Source organism: Oncorhynchus gorbuscha, linkage group LG02 (genome assembly GCF_021184085.1).
Source record: "Oncorhynchus gorbuscha isolate QuinsamMale2020 ecotype Even-year linkage group LG02, OgorEven_v1.0, whole genome shotgun sequence".
In the NCBI taxonomy this organism is placed as follows: Eukaryota; Metazoa; Chordata; class Actinopteri; order Salmoniformes; family Salmonidae; genus Oncorhynchus; species Oncorhynchus gorbuscha.
The window spans coordinates 84,547,925-84,564,951 of record NC_060174.1 but is presented as its reverse complement, the minus strand read 5'-3'; the positions used below and the strand labels follow the sequence as shown (position 1 = coordinate 84,564,951).

The following is a 17,027-nucleotide window of genomic DNA, read 5'->3' as shown; positions in this document are numbered from 1 at the left end:
TACCTCTTTTGACCTTGTTAACTAGCAGGTATTTGTGTGGGGGAAAAAACTGACTTTTCAAACAGATATTATTGACAAATGTATTCCTATAAGTTGTGACATAAGGAATAGACACAATATCCCTTTGAAATAAAACACTTATGTTGTCCTGAGGGAGCAAGAAGAAACACATTTTTCCTATTGGAGAGACACGGTAGATACATTTAAATGTAGGTGTAGACGCATGACGAGATCGGAATCCATGATAAGAACAAGAAAGCTGCATGAACTGTCAAGTCTAGGCACGGCTTTCGTGATGCCAGTGTAACTACAATGTAACAAGTGACCCCAGATGGTTTCTTCATGTAAACACATGCACATTTAGTGAGGGCGTTCTGTGAGAACAAGAAGTGAATGGGTCCCGAAAGCTCGCGAGATTCGGTGGGCAGGACGGAGAGCTAGCTAAAGCTAAACAGTCTGTCGGAGGCAAATAAAACTAAAACCAAGCACAAATATGTCTGGACGCTCGGTTCGCGCTGAGACACGAAGCCGCGCTAAAGATGACATGAAGAAGGTGATGGCGGCCATTGAGAGGGTCAGAAGATGGTAAGTACAACACTATTTATTTGTGTGAAAGATCATTAAAGATTGCCGATACAGAAAGTTCAGCGACATGGAGGCGTGGTTTGAGACAGAATGACAGTGAAAGACCGAGAGCACAGCCAATGATTATCACTGTGAAGCTTTCTCCCTCGAGACAAGTGGCTTTTCAACAAGAGGCGGGACCCAAAAGTACACTTGTGTGAAGCTCGTTAGCTAGCTTGCTTATAATTGGGGAATGGACAGACAGGCTAGCAAGCGAACTGTGCAGTGACTGTCGTGTAGTAATCAGTAAGATACTAGCCAACCATAGCCAGTGAGGTATCCTCGCATATTTGTAGCAGCTTCCACTAATAGCATTGCATTCATTGGTATAAGTCCACCATATGGAAGGGATATGTAAACGGTGTGTGCAATCTGGGATCCTTGGGACGTCCCTACCCTTTATCATTTTCCATTTCAACCTCAATGGGTGCACTTGACCCTTGAACTATCTGAATGTGAAGAAGCTCACTCATTGTTTTCTACAGGGAGAAGAAATGGGTCACTGTCGGAGACACATCTTTGAGGATATTCAAATGGGTACCAGTGGTGGATACAAAAGAAGTAAGTTATTTTCTTATTTATCAACCTAAGTAGCAATGTCAGTTTGTAATGCTTTGTCTTCTTGTAGGAGAAGAGTAAGGTGGTCCCGGCTGGGGAAGTCAGGGAGCTGAATAGCTTCTCCACAGATCCAGCCTCAGAAAACACACATTCAAGTCATCTGGATTTTCATGGTGAGGATGGAGGACTGTTTTGAGTGACATACAGTGCATTTGGAAAGTATTCTATCCCCTTCCCCTTTTCCACATTTGGTACGTTACAGCCGTATTCTAAAATGAGTTCAATTATTTTCCCCTCCTCATCAATCTAGACACAATACCCCACAATGACAAAGCAAAAACAGGTTTTTGGAATTTTTTTCAAATTTCTTACAAATAACAACAGATGCCTTATTGACTTAAGTATTCAGACCCTTTGCTATGAGACTCAAAATTGAGCTCAAGTGCATCCTGTTTCTTCTCAGTTAACCTAGTGGTTAGAGCGTTGGGCCAGTAACTGAAAGGTTGCTGGATCGAATCCCTAAGCTGACAAGGTAAACATCTGTTGTTCTGCCCCTGAACAAGGCCCACTATTCCCCGGGCGCCGTGGATATCGATTTAATGCAGCACCCCACAGCTCTCTTGATTCAGATGGGTTGGGTTAAATGCGGAAGACACATTTCAGTTGAATGCATTCAGTTGTACAACTGACTAGGTATTCCCCTTTCCTTGATTGGAGTCCACCTGTGTTAATTCAATTGAATGGACATGATTTGGAAAGGCGCACACACCTGTGTATATAAGGTCCCACAGTTGACAGTGCTTGTCAGAGCAAAAACCAAGCCATGAGGTTGAATGAATTGTCCGTAGAGACTGGATTTTGTTGAAGCACAGATTTGTGGAATGGTATCAAAAAATGTCTGCAGCATTGAAGGTCCCAAAGAACACAGTGACCTCCATCATTCTAAAATGGAATAAGTTTGTAACCACTAAGACTCTTCCTAGAGCTGGCTGCCAGGCCAAACTGAGAAATCTGGGGAGAAGGGCCTTGGTCAGGGAGGTGATCAAGAACCCGATGGTCACTCTGACAGCTCCAGAGTTCCTCTGGAGATGGGAGAACCTTCCATAAGGACAACCATCTCTGCAGCACTCCACCAATCAGGACTTTATGGTAGTGTGGCCAGACGGAAGCCACTCCTCAGTAAAAGGCTCATCACAGGCCACTTGGAGTTTGCCAAAAGGCACAAGATTCTCTGGTGTGATGAAACCAAGATTAAATTTTTTGGCCTAAATGCCAAGTGCCACGTCTGGAGGAAACCTGGCACCATCCCTACGGTGAAGCATGGTGGTGGCAGCATGCTATAGGGATGTTTTTAAGTGGCAGGGACTGGGAGACTAGTCAGGATTGAGCAGAAGATGAATGGAGCAAAGTACACAGAGATCCTTGATGATAACCTGCTACAGAGCGCTACCCTTCCAACTGGTTCACCTTCCAACAGGACAACGACCCTAAGCACACAGCCAAGACAATGCAGGAGTGGCTTTGGGACTTGTCTCTGAATGTCCTTGAGTGGCCCATCCAGAGCCCAGACTTGTACCCGATTGAAGATATCTGGAGAGACCTGAAAATAGCTGTGCAGTGACGCTCCACATCCAACCTGACAGAGCTTGAGAGGATCTGCAGAGAAGAATGGGAGAAATGCCCCAAAAACAGGTGTGTTAAGCTTGTAGCATCAAACCCAAGAAGAATCGTGCCTGTAATCGCTGCCAAAGGAGTAACCGGTCTGAATACTTATGTAAATGTGATTATTATTATTTAAAAAATAAAAATGTAATTGATTTTTAATACATTTGCAAACATGTTTTTGCTTTGTCATTATGGGGTATTGTGTGTAGATTCATGAGTATTTTTAAAATAATGTTTTAAAATCCATTTTAGAATATGGCTGTAATGTAACAAAATGTGAAAAAGTCAAGTGGTCTGAATACTTTCCGAATGCACTGTATGACCTCACCATAAGCTCTTTCCATTTCCTCATATTCCCTGTACTCTCTTCCTCCCCAGATGAGAACAGTAACCAGAGCTCTCTGTCTGATGCGTACCAGCCCAAAGTGGACAGCAGCAGTAACTCTAGCCCCCAGCCTAGTGAACCTCTGAGCCCCAAGAACCTGTGTGACTTCCGCACAGATGACTCACAGCCCCCGACTCTGGGCCAGGAGATCATGGAGGGTAAGACGGACAGACAGATGTACACACACACACTTACCTCTACACGGGAACATTAACTGAAGATCTTTTTCAATTATTCTGATGTCAACTAATTAGGTCAAATATATCTTCAGATTCTTTGAGGTTTTAAGGAAATGTTTATTTATTTGACTCTTCTTTTTTTTCAGAGCCGTCATTGCCAAGTGAACTGGCTGACGAACCTCCGTTACTAATTAAAGAGGACTTGTTGCCCCTCACTACTCCGGTAAAGCGCATCTAACATCTCAATGATCATTCCACTTCGACACCACAGCTTTGTCACTCAACCGATTTACACTGAACAAAATTATAAATACAACAATTTCAAAGATTTTGCTGCGTTACAGTTCATATAAGAAAATCAGTCAATTGAAATGAACTCTGCCCTAATCTATGGATTTCACATGACTGGGAATACATATATGCGTTTGTTGATCACATATACCTTAACGATAGGGGCATTGATCAGAAAACCAGTCAGTATTTGTGGTGACCACCATTTGCCTCATGCAGCACAACACATCTCCTTCCCATAGAGTTGATCAGGCTGTTGATTGTGACCTGTGGAATGTTATCCCACTCCTCTTCAATGGCTGTGCAAAGTTGTTAGATATTGGTGGGAACTGGAACACGTAGATCCAGAGCATCCCAAACATGCTCAATGGGAGACATGTCTGGTGAGTATGTAGGCCATGGAATAATTGGGACATTTTCAGCTTCCAGGAATTGTGTACAGATCCTTGCGACATGGGGCCGTGAATTATCGTGCTGAAACTTGAGGTGATGGTGGCGGATGATTGGCACGACGATGGGCCTCAGGATCGCGTCACGATATCTCTGTGCATTCAAATTGCCATTGATAAAATGCAGTTGTGTTTGTTGTCCGTAGCTTATGCCTGCTCATACCATAACCCCATAGTGGCAGTGGGGTTATCTGTTCAATGTTGGCATCAGCAAACCGCTCGCCCACACAAAGCCATACACAGTGTCTCTAATCTGCCCGGTACAGTTGAAACAGGGATTAATCCGTGAAGAGCACACTTCTCCAGCATGCCAGTGGCCATCGAAGGTGAACATTTGCCCACTGAAGTCGGTTACGACGCCAAACCTCAGTCAAGTCAAGACCCTGGTGAGGAAAATGAGCACGCAGATGCTCTTCCCTGAGGTGGTTTCTGACAGTTTGTGCAGAATTTCTTTGGGTGTGCAAACACCGTTTCATCAGCTGTCCGGGTGGCTGGTCTCAGACCATCCAACAGGTGAAGAAGACTGATGTGGAAGTCCTGGGCTGGCATGGTTACATGTGGTCTGCGGTTGTAGGGCCTGTTGGATGTACTGACAAATTCTCTAAAATTACATTGGAGGCGGCTTATGGTAGAGAAATGAACATTCAATCCTTTGGTAACAGCTCTGGTGGACAGTCCTGCAGGCAGCATGCCAATTCCACGCTCCATCAAAACTTGAGACATCTGTGGCACATTTTAGAGGGGCCTTTTAAGGTGCACCTGTGCAATGATGATGCTGATTAATCAGCTTCTTGATGTGCCCCACTTGTCAGGTGGATGGATTATCTCGGCAAATGAGAAATGCCCTCTAACAGGGGTGTTAAATACATTTGTGCACAATTTGAGAGGAGCAAGCTTATTGTGTGGATGGAACAGTTCTGGGATCTTTTATTTCAGCTCATGGGACCAACATTTTACATGTTGCGCTTTATATTTTTGTTCAATATACACTACCATTCAACAGTTTGGGGTCACTTAGAAATGTCCTTGTTTTTGAAAGAAAGGCTACTTTTTTTTGTCCATTTAAAATAACATCAAATTGATCAGAAATACAGTGTAGACATTGTTAATGTTGTAAATTACTTTAGGAGCCCGATACGACTGACTAAAAAAATGCAGATCCACAGGTCTACAGAGGCCCATTATCAGCAACCATCACTCCTGTCTTCCAATGGAACATTGTGTTAGCTAATCCATGTTTATCATTTTACAAGGCTAATTGATCGTTAGAAAACCATTTTGCAATTATGTTAGCACAGCTGAAAACTGTTATTCTGATTAAAGAAGCAATAAAACGGGCCTTCTTTAGTTGAATATCTAGAGCATCAGCATTTGTGGGTTCAATTACAGGCTCAAAATGGCCAGAAATAAAGCACTTTCTTCTCAAACTCGTCAGTCTATTCTTGTTCTGAGAAATGAAGGCTATTCCAAGCGAGAAATTGCCAAGAAGAATTGCCATGAAGATCTCGTACAGCGATTGTGTACTGCTCCCATCACAGAACCGCGCAAACCGGCCCTAACCAGAATAGAAAGAGGATGGGAGGCCCCGGTGCTCAACTGAGCACGAGGACAAGTACATTAGTGTCTCACAAGTCCTCAATTGGCAGCTTGATTAAATTAGTATGCGCAAAACACCAGACTCGACGTCAACAGTGAAGAGGCGACTCCGGGATGCTGACCTTCCAGGCAGAGTTCCTCTGTCCAGTGTCGGTGTTCTTTTGCCCATCTTAATCTTTTCTTTTTATTGGCCAGTCTGAGATATCGCTTTTTCTTTGCAACTCTGCCTAGATGGCCAGCATCCTGGAGTCGCCACTTCACTATTGTCGTTGAGACGGGTGTTTTGCGGGTACTATTTAATGAAGCTGCCAGTTGAGGACTTGTGAGGCGTCTGTTTCTCAAACTAGACACTCTAATGTACTTGTCCTCTTGCTCAGTTGTGCACTGGGGCCTCCTACTCCTTTCTATTCTGGTTAGAGACAGTTTTTGCTGTTCTTTGATGGGAGTAGTACAGTGTTGTATGAGATCTTCAGTTTCTTGGCAATTTTTAGCATGGAATAGCCTTCATTTCTCAGAACAATAATAGACTGACGAGTTTCAGAAGAAAGGTCTTTGTTTCTGGCCATTTTGAGCCTGTAATCGAACCCACAAATGCTGATGCTCCAGATATTCAACTAGTCTGAAGGTCAGTTTTATTGTTTCTTTAATCAGAACAATAGTTTTTAGCTTTGCTAACATAATTGCAAAAGAGTTTTCTAATGATCAATTAGCCTTTTAAAATTATAAACTTGGATTAGCTAACACAACGTGCCATTGGAAGACAGGAGTGATGGTTGCTGATAATGGGCCTATGTAGATATTCCATAAAAATAAATGAAATCTGCCGTTTCCAGCTAGAATAGTCATTTACAACATTAACAATGTCTACACTGTATTTCTAATCAATTTGATGTTATTTTAATGGACAAAAAAGTTGCTTTTCTTTCAAAAACAAGGACATCTCTAAGTGACCCCAAACCTTTGAACGGTAGTGCACTTACAAGACTATTTAAAACAGCACATCAAATTCCTAGTTTGTCCAACAATCTACTCATTATACATTATGCATAAAACTGATAAAACATGGATTCAAACAAACCTGGCTGTATTTCCCCACACAGGAGGAAGAGGAGTGTTCTGGAGCTCCACCACTGAAGAGGGTGTGTTCTGAGCAGAACTCTGTCCTGCAGAGCTCCTCAATGATGAGCTAACACACTGCACATAGCATCAGACTCGGACCCAATTCACTTCAGGCACTTTGTTGAATCTCATTTTTTGATTTGGATACTATCATTTTCAATGACAGACATTTCTGGTTCATAAATTGAACAAAACATTTCAAACAAATTGAACTCTCAACTAATTTGCTGATTTTAAAATAAAAAATGCTTTGAACCAGGCCCTGCTTAGCTTTTAGTCAGCAAGTTGCACGACTGCAAGTCTATCCTCCGATGACTGCAATGGATACATTTTAAGGACCAGACATATAGAAGGACCACCATACTTGTTATGATTTTATATTGAATCTCTTTCAAAGTGATTTCATTTTCCCCTTAAAGGACCCATGAATATGTATTTTTTTATTTTATTTTTTATTTCACCTTTATTTAACCAGGTAGGCTAGTTGAGAACAAGTTCTCATTTGCAACTGCAACCTGGCCAAGATAAAGCATAGCAGTGTGAACAGACAACACAGAGTTACACATGGAGTAAACAATTAACAAGTCAATAACACAGTAGAAAAAAAGGGGGGTCTATATACAATGTGTGCAGAAGGCATGAGGAGGTAGGCGAATAATTACAATTTTGCAGATTAACACTGAAGTGATAAATGATCAGATGGTCATGTACAGGTAGAGATATTGGTGTGCAAAAGAGCAGAAAAGTAAATAAATAAAAACGGTGTGGGGATGAGGTAGGTGAAAATGGGTGGGCTATTTACCAATAGACTATGTACAGCTGCAGCGATCGGTTAGCTGCTCAGATAGCTGATGTTTGAAGTTGGTGAGGGAGATGAAAGTCTCCAACTTCAGCGATTTTTGCAATTCGTTCCAGTCACAGGCAGCAGAGTACTGGAACGAAAGGCGGCCAAATGAGGTGTTGGCTTTAGGGATGATCAGTGAGATACACCTGAAAAACATCTCAGTTGACACTATTTAGTTTCAATGGATTAACAGCGGAATACAAAACCAAAGCACTCTACCACCACTCTCCCGAGGTAGTGCAGTCTGGTAGGTTACATGTATGCCCTTTTTTTAAATGTTCTTTGATTTGGGAGATAACGTTTTCTGTCTACAAAATATAACTTTTCATGTAAACTATTTATTGCAAGGCAATGACAGAAAATGTATGAAGTAATAGTTGAATTAAGCTATGGTCAGTGGTGTAGGTTTTAAGTCTGATTGGCTCTATTTTGAATGCAGCTTCATATTGTGCCATTGACACTTGTTTACTCAATGCTAGCTGTCAGGATCTTTTGTCAGTTTTGACGATTTCTAAGTCGAGTGTTATATCCGTCCATCCAGGACACGCTGGTGTGCAAATCAAACGCACTAAGTTTAACATTGTAGAATGTTTCAAAAGTACAAGTACTGTATGTGATGTTTCTCAAGTTACTTAAATGATGCTACTAGGTCCTTATTTTTCTGTTATTTATATCTTAAAGATGATGTCTCAGTTATTTAAGAGTTAATTTGTAAAATGAACACAGATTGTCTAAAATCTGTCTTGAGTTATCGTCCTTAGTAACCCAAGGAAGCACTTGTCTTTCTCGGAGATATGTTTTATCTCATATTTTACTTGAGTGAAATTAGGAAATTTAATTTATCAGGTTAGCATGTACACTGACTATTTTATGTTATTTTGGAATGATTGTAATACTTAATAGTAACCATTTATAGTACCAGTCAAAAGTTTGGACACCTACCCATTCAAGGGTTTTTCTTAATTTGTACTATTTTCTACATTGTAGAATAATAGTGAAGACATCAAAATGATGAAATAACACATGGAATCATGTAGTAACCAAAAAAAAGTGTTAAACAAGTTTAAATATATTTTAGATTCTTCAAAGTAGCCACCCTTTGCCTTGATGACAGCCTTGCTCACTCTTTGCATTCTCTCAACCAGCTTCATGAGGTAGTCACCTGGAATGCTTTTCCAACAGTCTTGAAGGAGTTCCTACAAATGCTGAGCACTTGTTGGTTGCTTTTCCTTCACTCTGCGGTCCAACTCATTCCAAACCTTCTCAATTGGGTTGAGGTCGGGTGATTGTGGAGGCCAGGTCATCTGATGCAGCACTCCCATCACTCTCCTTCTTGGTAAAATATACCTTACACAGCCTGGAGGTGTGTTTTGGGTCATTGTCCTGTTGAAAAACAAATGATAGTCCCACTAAGCGCAAACAAGATGGAATGGCGTATCACTACAGAATGCTATGGTAGCCATGCTGGTTAGGCGTGCTTTGAATTCTAAATAAATCGCAGTGTACCCAACAAAGCAACCCCACACCATCACACCACCTCCATGCATCACGTTGGGAACCAGATTTCCACCGGTTTAATGTCCATTGCTCGTGTTTTTTGGCCAAAGCAAGTCTCTTATTCTTATTGGTGTCCTTTAGTAGTGGTTTCTTTGCAGCAGTTTGACCATGAAGGCCTGATTCACACAGTCTCATCTGAACGGTTGAGATATCTGTTACTTGAACTCTGTGAAGCATTTATTTGGGCTGCAATCTGAGGTGTAGTTAATTGCCAATTTCTGAGGCTGGTAACTAATGAACTTATCCTCTGCAGCAGAGGTAACTCTTGGTCTTCCTTTCCTGTTGCGGTCCTCATGAGAGCCAATTTCATCATAGCGGTTGATGGTTTTTGCGACTGCTTTGAACTTTGGAAGTTCTTGAAATTTTACGAATTGGCTGACCTTTATGGCTTGAAGTAATGATGGACTGTCATGTCTCTTTTGCTTATTTGAGCTGTTCTTTCCATTTAATATGGACTTAGCCCGATTTGGTAAAAGACTATCTTCTGTATACCAACCCAACCTTATCACAACACAACTGATTGGCTCAAATGCATTAAGAAGGAAAGAGATTCCACAAATGTACTTTTAAGAAGGCACACTTGTTAATTGAAAGGCATTCTAGGTGACTACCTCATGAAGCTGGTTGAGAGAATGCCAAGAGTGTGCAAAGCTGTCAAAGGCAAAGGGTGGCTACTTTAAATAATCTAAAATAGAAAATGTTTTGATTTAACACTTTTTTGGGTTACTAAATGATTCCATATGTGTTATTTCATAGTTTGTCTTAACTATTATTCTACAATGTAGAAAACAGTTTAAAAAAAGCCTGGAATGAGTAGGTGTGTCCAAACGTTTGACTGGAACTATATACACAACAAAAATATATTTATTTTTTTCTCTGACAATCGACAGCAATTACACTCAAGTTTGACAAATAGATCAGTGTGTTGCGTTGTGGTTCGCCATTTATGAAAGAAATGCTGTAATATTTGGGACTGGGCGACAAAAGTTAACTCCCACAATATCGCTAGTTATTACCAATTTGTAACAGTTATCATTTTCAGTCTTATTACTTCATTGTACTGTTAGTCTCTTGATAAGACATGATTATTTCAAGTGATGCCAGTATGTTGAATGGGCCACTAAAATTAAGGCATTTACAATCTGATGACTTCTGTATGCACATTTAAATGACCACCTTGCAGATTCATGTTGGATGTTAGGCCTATTCTGCTAATGGATTATTTTATTTTTTAAGAAGGATGTTTTGAGATGTTTGTAAGGAGTACTTTGTATTTTATTGTAATTTTCCAAGTACAAATGTATTTTATAAAGGAGTATGGATATGGAAATCTGCAGATTCTATTGTTTGAATTTCTGTTTGAATACACATATACCATGTGTTTTAGTGAAGTGTTATATTTCTTAAGAAATGTGTTGTACATCAGTTCTACGCCATAAAGGGATCTTTCCAATAGATGGAGCTAGAGTGCACACAACCAATTCCATCAGTTGACAGTCTACCTTGCTCTGGTGTGCTTACATTTTTGAAATTTAAATATTACACACAAGCATGTACGGGTAAATAAGTGATCGTGGCAAACCAGAACCAAATATTGCGTGAGCGCTGTGTTTTCGTCCATCACAAGAGATGTGTGACAAATGAATCTATGTTTACAGATCGGATAGTACTGTAAGGACTCTATTAAATCCGTATCGTGGAAGTTTAGCGTTACATTTAAAGGTAATGTTCCCAGCGTTAGTGGAGACTGCGTATGTCGGCTCAATCGGAAATTACCGTTACAGATTTAATAGAGCCCTAGATCTAATCATGTCATATTTCATCAACTGGTGGCACTACTCAAAAAGGTTCTGAGAAATTGAGCTGATTGGGAGAAAAGGATTGACAGGTACAGCATTCAATACATTTTCAGAGGATACACTCCAAAGTAATGCAAGATTAAGATAATTTAATGGCTTTAATTCTTCATGCATTACTTTGGAATTCATCTTCTGAAAATATAATGAACGCTATACCTGTCAATGATCAAAAAATGTCCATAGTTCAGTTCATGGTGCACACGCATAGGCTTTTTATGTTTCTGATGGAGATTCATCATTTGCCAGTGTGAGTCAGTAGTCAGGCGGTTTTCCCATAGGCCTGGATGACTACAGTAACTTCCACAGTAGTCACAATACAGTACAGACATTTGGCTAGGCTGATCTTACTGTGCACCTCATTGTCCTGGAAGAATACTGTATCACAGACCAACCATGTGCCATCTAACTTAAGTGTGTTTATTTAGTCAATTGTGTACAGCCAGGCACATGTATCATAATCCATTTGAATAACAACCCACAGCAAGTGAACAGATATGACATTGACCTTTAATATTAATCACAGATTTAAAACAAAACATCTTTATTAATATACCATCAGTTTGCCTGAACTGTACACTGTCATCTTATCTTTATGGACATCCATTTTTGTATTTGAATACAGCTATTCCTGAATATCATACATATATATTAAGGTTCTGTGTTTACTTCAGTGAAATAACCAGATGCTCATTTAAAACACTCCCACTGAACACATTTGTAGCGGGCCAGTGACGAACCTTGGGCTAGCGGCAGTTAGTGGTGACATGACATCATGATGTTTTAAGGACGAGGGTAGCTTACAGCAACATTTCTTGACATCAGCAAAAAAAAAACGTTCCTCTAATTTGACATTTAATTCTTCCTCTGTGAGTTCTCAACTGTCTACAAATTAAGTGCCACACTGACATGTTCAAGTAGATAAAGACAATTGGATTCTGTATCGCTACTCCGTATCAGCACTGCTGCAATGGTTTCTGGGTCCTGAGATCAAACAGAAAAAGACAGGAAATGAACACGATGCTTCTTGCTCTGTCGTCATGGACACGTGGGCCAGATAGCTGGGAGAAGTGCTCTGCCAGGATAGAAACAAACACTACATCTCCCATACTGTGCTGGGACACTTTGGCCGGACTTTTTATGAGTCTTTGAAATATTCTTCTATGTCCCAGAACTGTGTGGCCTGATCAGTGGCAAATTCATTGACGACCAGGTGGTCCCTCTTGAAACCCGTTCCACCTGAAAGACATTTCACAAATGGTTCCTTTTAGGCAATAATATTTCTTCTACTGTGTCTTGGAGACAACTGCAAATAGGTTACAACCATGCTTTTTCCCCCTAATGTATTTGTATAACTGGAAATACAGCATTTCATGATTCTGGGAATAACCAATTATATAACAATACAATTTCTAGCTCTTTTCTGAGATGGCTCTGTGAATATGGTTGTTATGATCTCAAAATAGATCCTCCACTAAGTATAGCATACGGTAGTTGAGTTCAGCAGCAGTACACAACAGAAACCTGCTCTCCACTATTACAGTAGGCTCCTCTGTGTTTATCAAAGACCATACATTATAGTGGATCTCTATGGTCTCACCTCTGAAGTCCAGCACTAGTTTGTGGTTGAGATGGGAAGAGATGGTTCCGTTGTGGTTCAGGCTCCATCTCTGGTGTGTGCGTCCATGCTCCGCCCACAGGGCCACTCTGGCCCCAACTGTTGCCTTCCCCCCGATCACTGAAAGACACGCCTTACTGGCCTACAGGCAACACACACCGTGTCAATATTACACACAGATACTGCATATTACACACACATACACACATTCTACAGTACACACACACACATGCACAGATACTTACCATAGCATAACATAGGGAAGAGGATTGCATATTTCCCAGAATATTCCCATTCTAGTTTTGCTTAAATGTTGAGACTTTACCTTTTTCTCTCCCCTAATGCACGCACAGGCACACACACACCTTGCAGCGGAGCAGCCCTCCAGTGAAGAGCCAGCGCTGGGTGTCCAGAGAGCAGGCCGGGGACAGGATCACTCCGGCTGGGGAGGAGTCGTCCTTGACACTCTCAGAGGTCAGCAGTGAGCCCAGAGCACGGCTCTTCACCTGTACATACAGCCTGGGCTGGAGGGAGATCACACAAAAAGCACACTGTACAGACTGAATGAGGATCAACAACTTTCACAGTATTTTATATAAACCCTAGGCAATGCTGCAGGGAAACTACATTGTTCACAAAAGGGAAAAACTAACTTATAACTTAAAATAACTGAAGTGGTTACCTAGCATTGGTTGTGTAGGTTTCACCATTTGTATTGTACTCAAACTACACTGAACAAAAATATAAAAGTTTGTATAAGGAAATCAGTCATTTGAAAAATTCATTAGGCCCTAATCTATGGATTTCACATGACTGGGAATACAGATATGCATCTGCACGATATAAGTAAGTAGTAAGTAAGTATATGCCATTTAGCAGACGCTTTTATCCAAAGCGACTTACAGTCATGTGTGCATACATTCCACGTATGGGTGGTCCCGGGGATCGAACCCACTACCCTGGCGTTACAAGCGCCATGCTCTACCAACTGAGCTACAGAAGAATTGCCATTGATAAAATGCAATTATGTTTGTTGTCCATATCTTATGCCTGCTCATACCATAACCCCTCCGCCACCATGCGGCACTCTGTTCACAACGTTGATATCAGCAAACCGCTCACCCACACAACGCCATACACGGTGTCTGCCATCTGCCCGGTACAGTTGAAACAGGGATTAATCTGTGATGAGCACACTTCTCCAGCATGCCAGTGGCCATCAAAGGTGAACATTTGCCCACTGATGTCGGTTGCGACGCCAAACTGCAGTCAGGTCATGACCCTGGTAAGGACAATGAGCATGCAGATGCTCTTCCCTGAGACGGGTTAACAGTTTGTGCAGAAATTCTTCAGTTGTGCAAACCCACAGACTCATCAGCTGTCAGGGTGGCTGGTCTCAAATGATCCCGCAGGTGAAGCTAGATGTGGGGGTCCTGGGCTGGCATGGTTACACGTGGTCTGCGGTTGTGAGGCCGGAGAGGTGAGGACGTAATGCCAAATTCTCAAAAACAACATTGGAGGCAGCTTATGGTAGAGAAATTAACATTCAATTCTGGCAACACGTCTGGTGGACATTCCTGCATTCAGCATGCCTACTGCACGTGGCATTGTGTTGTGTGACAAAACTGGTCTTTTATTGTCCCCAGCACAAGGTGCACCTGTGGAATGATCATGCTGTTGAATCAGCTTCTTGATATGCCACAGCTGTCAGGTGGATGGATTATCTTGGCAAAGGTGAAATGCTCACTAACAGGGATGTGAACAAATTTGTGTACAACATTTGATAGAAATAAGCTTTTTGTCCGCATGGAACATTTCTGGGATCTTTTATCTTTTATTTCACTTCATGAAAAATGGGACCAACACTTACACGTTGCGTTTTATATTTTTGTTCAGTGTACTTACTTTTGCAACAAAGTAATAATAACAGGTGCTATCCTACTGGTAGTTCCTCTAAGGACTGTGTAATGTGAAAACCACCATGTAACACAAGAGAGACAGTCCAGTCTAGAACTCTACATACTGTAGAGCTACATCAGTAATTTAGCACTGCCATCCATGTTACACCGCATAGATGCATGCATGCACACACACAGCTTCAATAATAATACTGTGCCAGTCACACAACCCACTAACACAGTTACACTACAACAGTGTTTCCCAACTCTAGTCCTCAAGTACCCCCAACAGTACAAAAACACACACAAATCGGAGGTTGTTTTATTTGGCCACCAACTTGCTAGAATCAATATTGTAAATAACCTTTGTCATTTGTCCACCAATGTAAAGCTTATGGCCAGAAACCATGGTGTCTTCTTTGACCCTGACCTAAACCTTGGTATCTTCTTTGACCCTGACCTAAACCTTGGTGTCTTCTTTGACCCTGACCTAAACCTTGGTGTCTTCTTTGACCCTGACCTAAACCTTGGTGTCTTCTTTAACCCTGACCTAAACCTTGGTGTCTTCTTTAACCCTGACCTAAACCTTGGTATCTTCTTTGACCCTGACCTAAACCTTGGTGTCTTCTTTGACCCTGACCTAAACCTTGGTGTCTTCTTTGACCCTGACCTAAACCTTGGTGTCTTCTTTAACCCTGACCTAAACCTTGGTGTCTTCTTTGGCCCTGACCTAAACCTTGGTGTCTTCTTTGACCCTGACCTAAACCTTGGTCTCTTCTTTGACCCTGACCTAAACCTTGGTGTCTTCTTTGACCCTGACCTAAACCTTGGTGTCTTCTTTGACCCTGACCTAAACCTTGGTGTCTTCTTTGACCCTGACCTAAACCTTGGTGTCTTCTTTGACCCTGACCTAAACCTTGGTGTCTTCTTTAACCCTGACCTAAACTTTGAGCTGCATGTAAAGAAGGTTGTCCAGTCCTGCTTTTATCATCTTAGAAATATAGCTAAAGTCAAGCATTTTATTTCATTCACTGATCTGGAGAAAGTTATACATGCTTTTATTTCCTCACATCTAGATTTCTTGTAACTCTTTCTATACATGACTCAGTCAGAAATCACTCCATCATCTACAGTAAGATCAAAATGGCATGGGCTACTAGTCACTTTTAGAATAGATTTTAAAATTGTAGTAATCACGTTTAAGGCAAGGCATGGTTTAGCCCATCCTATTTTTCTGATTTTTTTATCTCCCTACGAGCCAGAACATAACCTGAGATCCTCTGGCAGGGCACTGTTGACCATTCCTAAGTCTAGGTATTTTATTAGGATCCCCATTAGCTGTTGCGAAAGCAGCAGCTACTCTTCCTGGGGACCACACAAAACATGAAGCATGACATAATACAGAACATTAGCAGACAAGAACAGCTCAAGGACAAAACTACATCAATTTTAAAATGGAACACGTGGCCTAGGTTGAAAATGAAGCCTAGGTTGAAAACTAAAGGAGACCGTGCATTTACCATTCGGTCCCTAGACTTTGGAATGGTCTGCCAGAGGAGATCAGGCTTGCAGATTCAGTGCCTCTTTTTAAATTCCTGCAGAAGATACAGCTTTATAAAGATGATTTCAATGTATGATTTTAATTAGCTATCTTTTTTCATTCTCCTTTCTCCCGTCATTGTTTTTCTGTTAGTACTTTATTATTTTATGATGTGAAGTACTTTCTTAATTGTATTGAATAGCACTATACAAATAAAGTTATTATTATTATGATATTATATATTATTATTTGATGATTAGTTGACAAGTTGAATCAGGTGTGTTTGTCCCGGACTACAATCAGAATGTGTACTGTTGGAGGTACTCGAGGACTGGAGTTGGGAAACACTGCACCACCACCTCCCACATGCACAAACCCCAATGGAATGTGAACATATAGATCTAGTGTTACTCACTATTTTTGTAAGGGGGCCACTTTAGGTTGAGCCAATCATTCAGAGGGCCGCATAGATCTGTAATTTGTTATACTTTTTCTTCCAATATTATCAATTTAGAGCAAAATCAGAGCAATAGAGCACATGCAATTGATCTTATGTATAGCACATCACAAATATATACTGAATATACACTACCGGTCAAAAGATTAGCACACCTACTCATTCAAGGGTTTTTCTTTATTTTGAGGATTTTCTACATTGTAGAATAATAGTGAAGACATAAAACTATGAAATAACACATATAGAATCATGTAGTAACCAAAAAAAGTGTTAAACAACTCTAAATATATTTTATATTTGAGATTCTTCAAATAGCCACCATTTGCCTTGATGACAGCTTTGCACATTCTTGGCATTCTCTCAACCAGCTTCATGAGGTAGTCACCTGGAA

General features: G+C 41.0%; 2 protein-coding genes across 4 annotated transcripts in view; one reads left to right on the top strand and one right to left on the bottom strand.

The window, feature by feature from the left end:
* The first annotated feature begins 408 nt into the window (after positions 1-408).
* Positions 409-7,409, top strand: LOC123994650 (B-cell CLL/lymphoma 7 protein family member B-A-like). Of its 2 annotated transcripts, none has more exons than XM_046297506.1 (6): positions 409-585; positions 1,110-1,185; positions 1,253-1,355; positions 3,226-3,390; positions 3,558-3,634; positions 6,848-7,409. In XM_046297506.1, the coding sequence occupies exons 1-6, from the start codon at positions 494-496 to the stop codon at positions 6,935-6,937; spliced, it is 603 nt and encodes a 200-aa protein (XP_046153462.1). In that variant the 5' UTR covers positions 409-493; the 3' UTR covers positions 6,938-7,409. The 2 variants fall into 2 exon arrangements, with proteins under 2 accessions (XP_046153462.1, XP_046153471.1); XM_046297515.1 differs by lacking the exon at positions 409-585 and adding an exon at positions 825-985.
* Positions 7,410-11,611: 4,202 nt separating this feature from the next.
* Positions 11,612-17,027, bottom strand: part of LOC124011620 — an 84,210-nt gene continuing 78,794 nt past the window's right edge. The window contains exons 20-22 of one of the 2 annotated variants that reach the window (XM_046325074.1): positions 13,107-13,265; positions 12,724-12,883; positions 11,612-12,362 (exon numbers count right to left, since the gene is read on the bottom strand). In XM_046325074.1, the coding sequence (XP_046181030.1) occupies positions 12,262-12,362; positions 12,724-12,883; positions 13,107-13,265 (420 nt within the window). In that variant the 3' untranslated portion in view covers positions 11,612-12,261. Of the gene's footprint in view, positions 12,363-12,723; positions 12,884-13,106; positions 13,266-17,027 lie in introns of those variants that run through there. The other variant, XR_006834598.1, reaches the window with a different exon arrangement.

Excerpts from the sequence above, each read along its gene's own strand:
- LOC123994650 (XM_046297506.1), top strand. The coding sequence starts at position 494 with ATGTCTGGACGCTCGGTTCGCGCTGAGACACGAAGCCGCGCTAAAGAT. Across the intron at positions 586-1,109 it reads ATTGAGAGGGTCAGAAGATG|GGAGAAGAAATGGGTCACTG; the intron begins GTAAGTACAACA and ends TGTTTTCTACAG. Across the intron at positions 3,635-6,847 it reads TGTTGCCCCTCACTACTCCG|GAGGAAGAGGAGTGTTCTGG; the intron begins GTAAAGCGCATC and ends TTCCCCACACAG.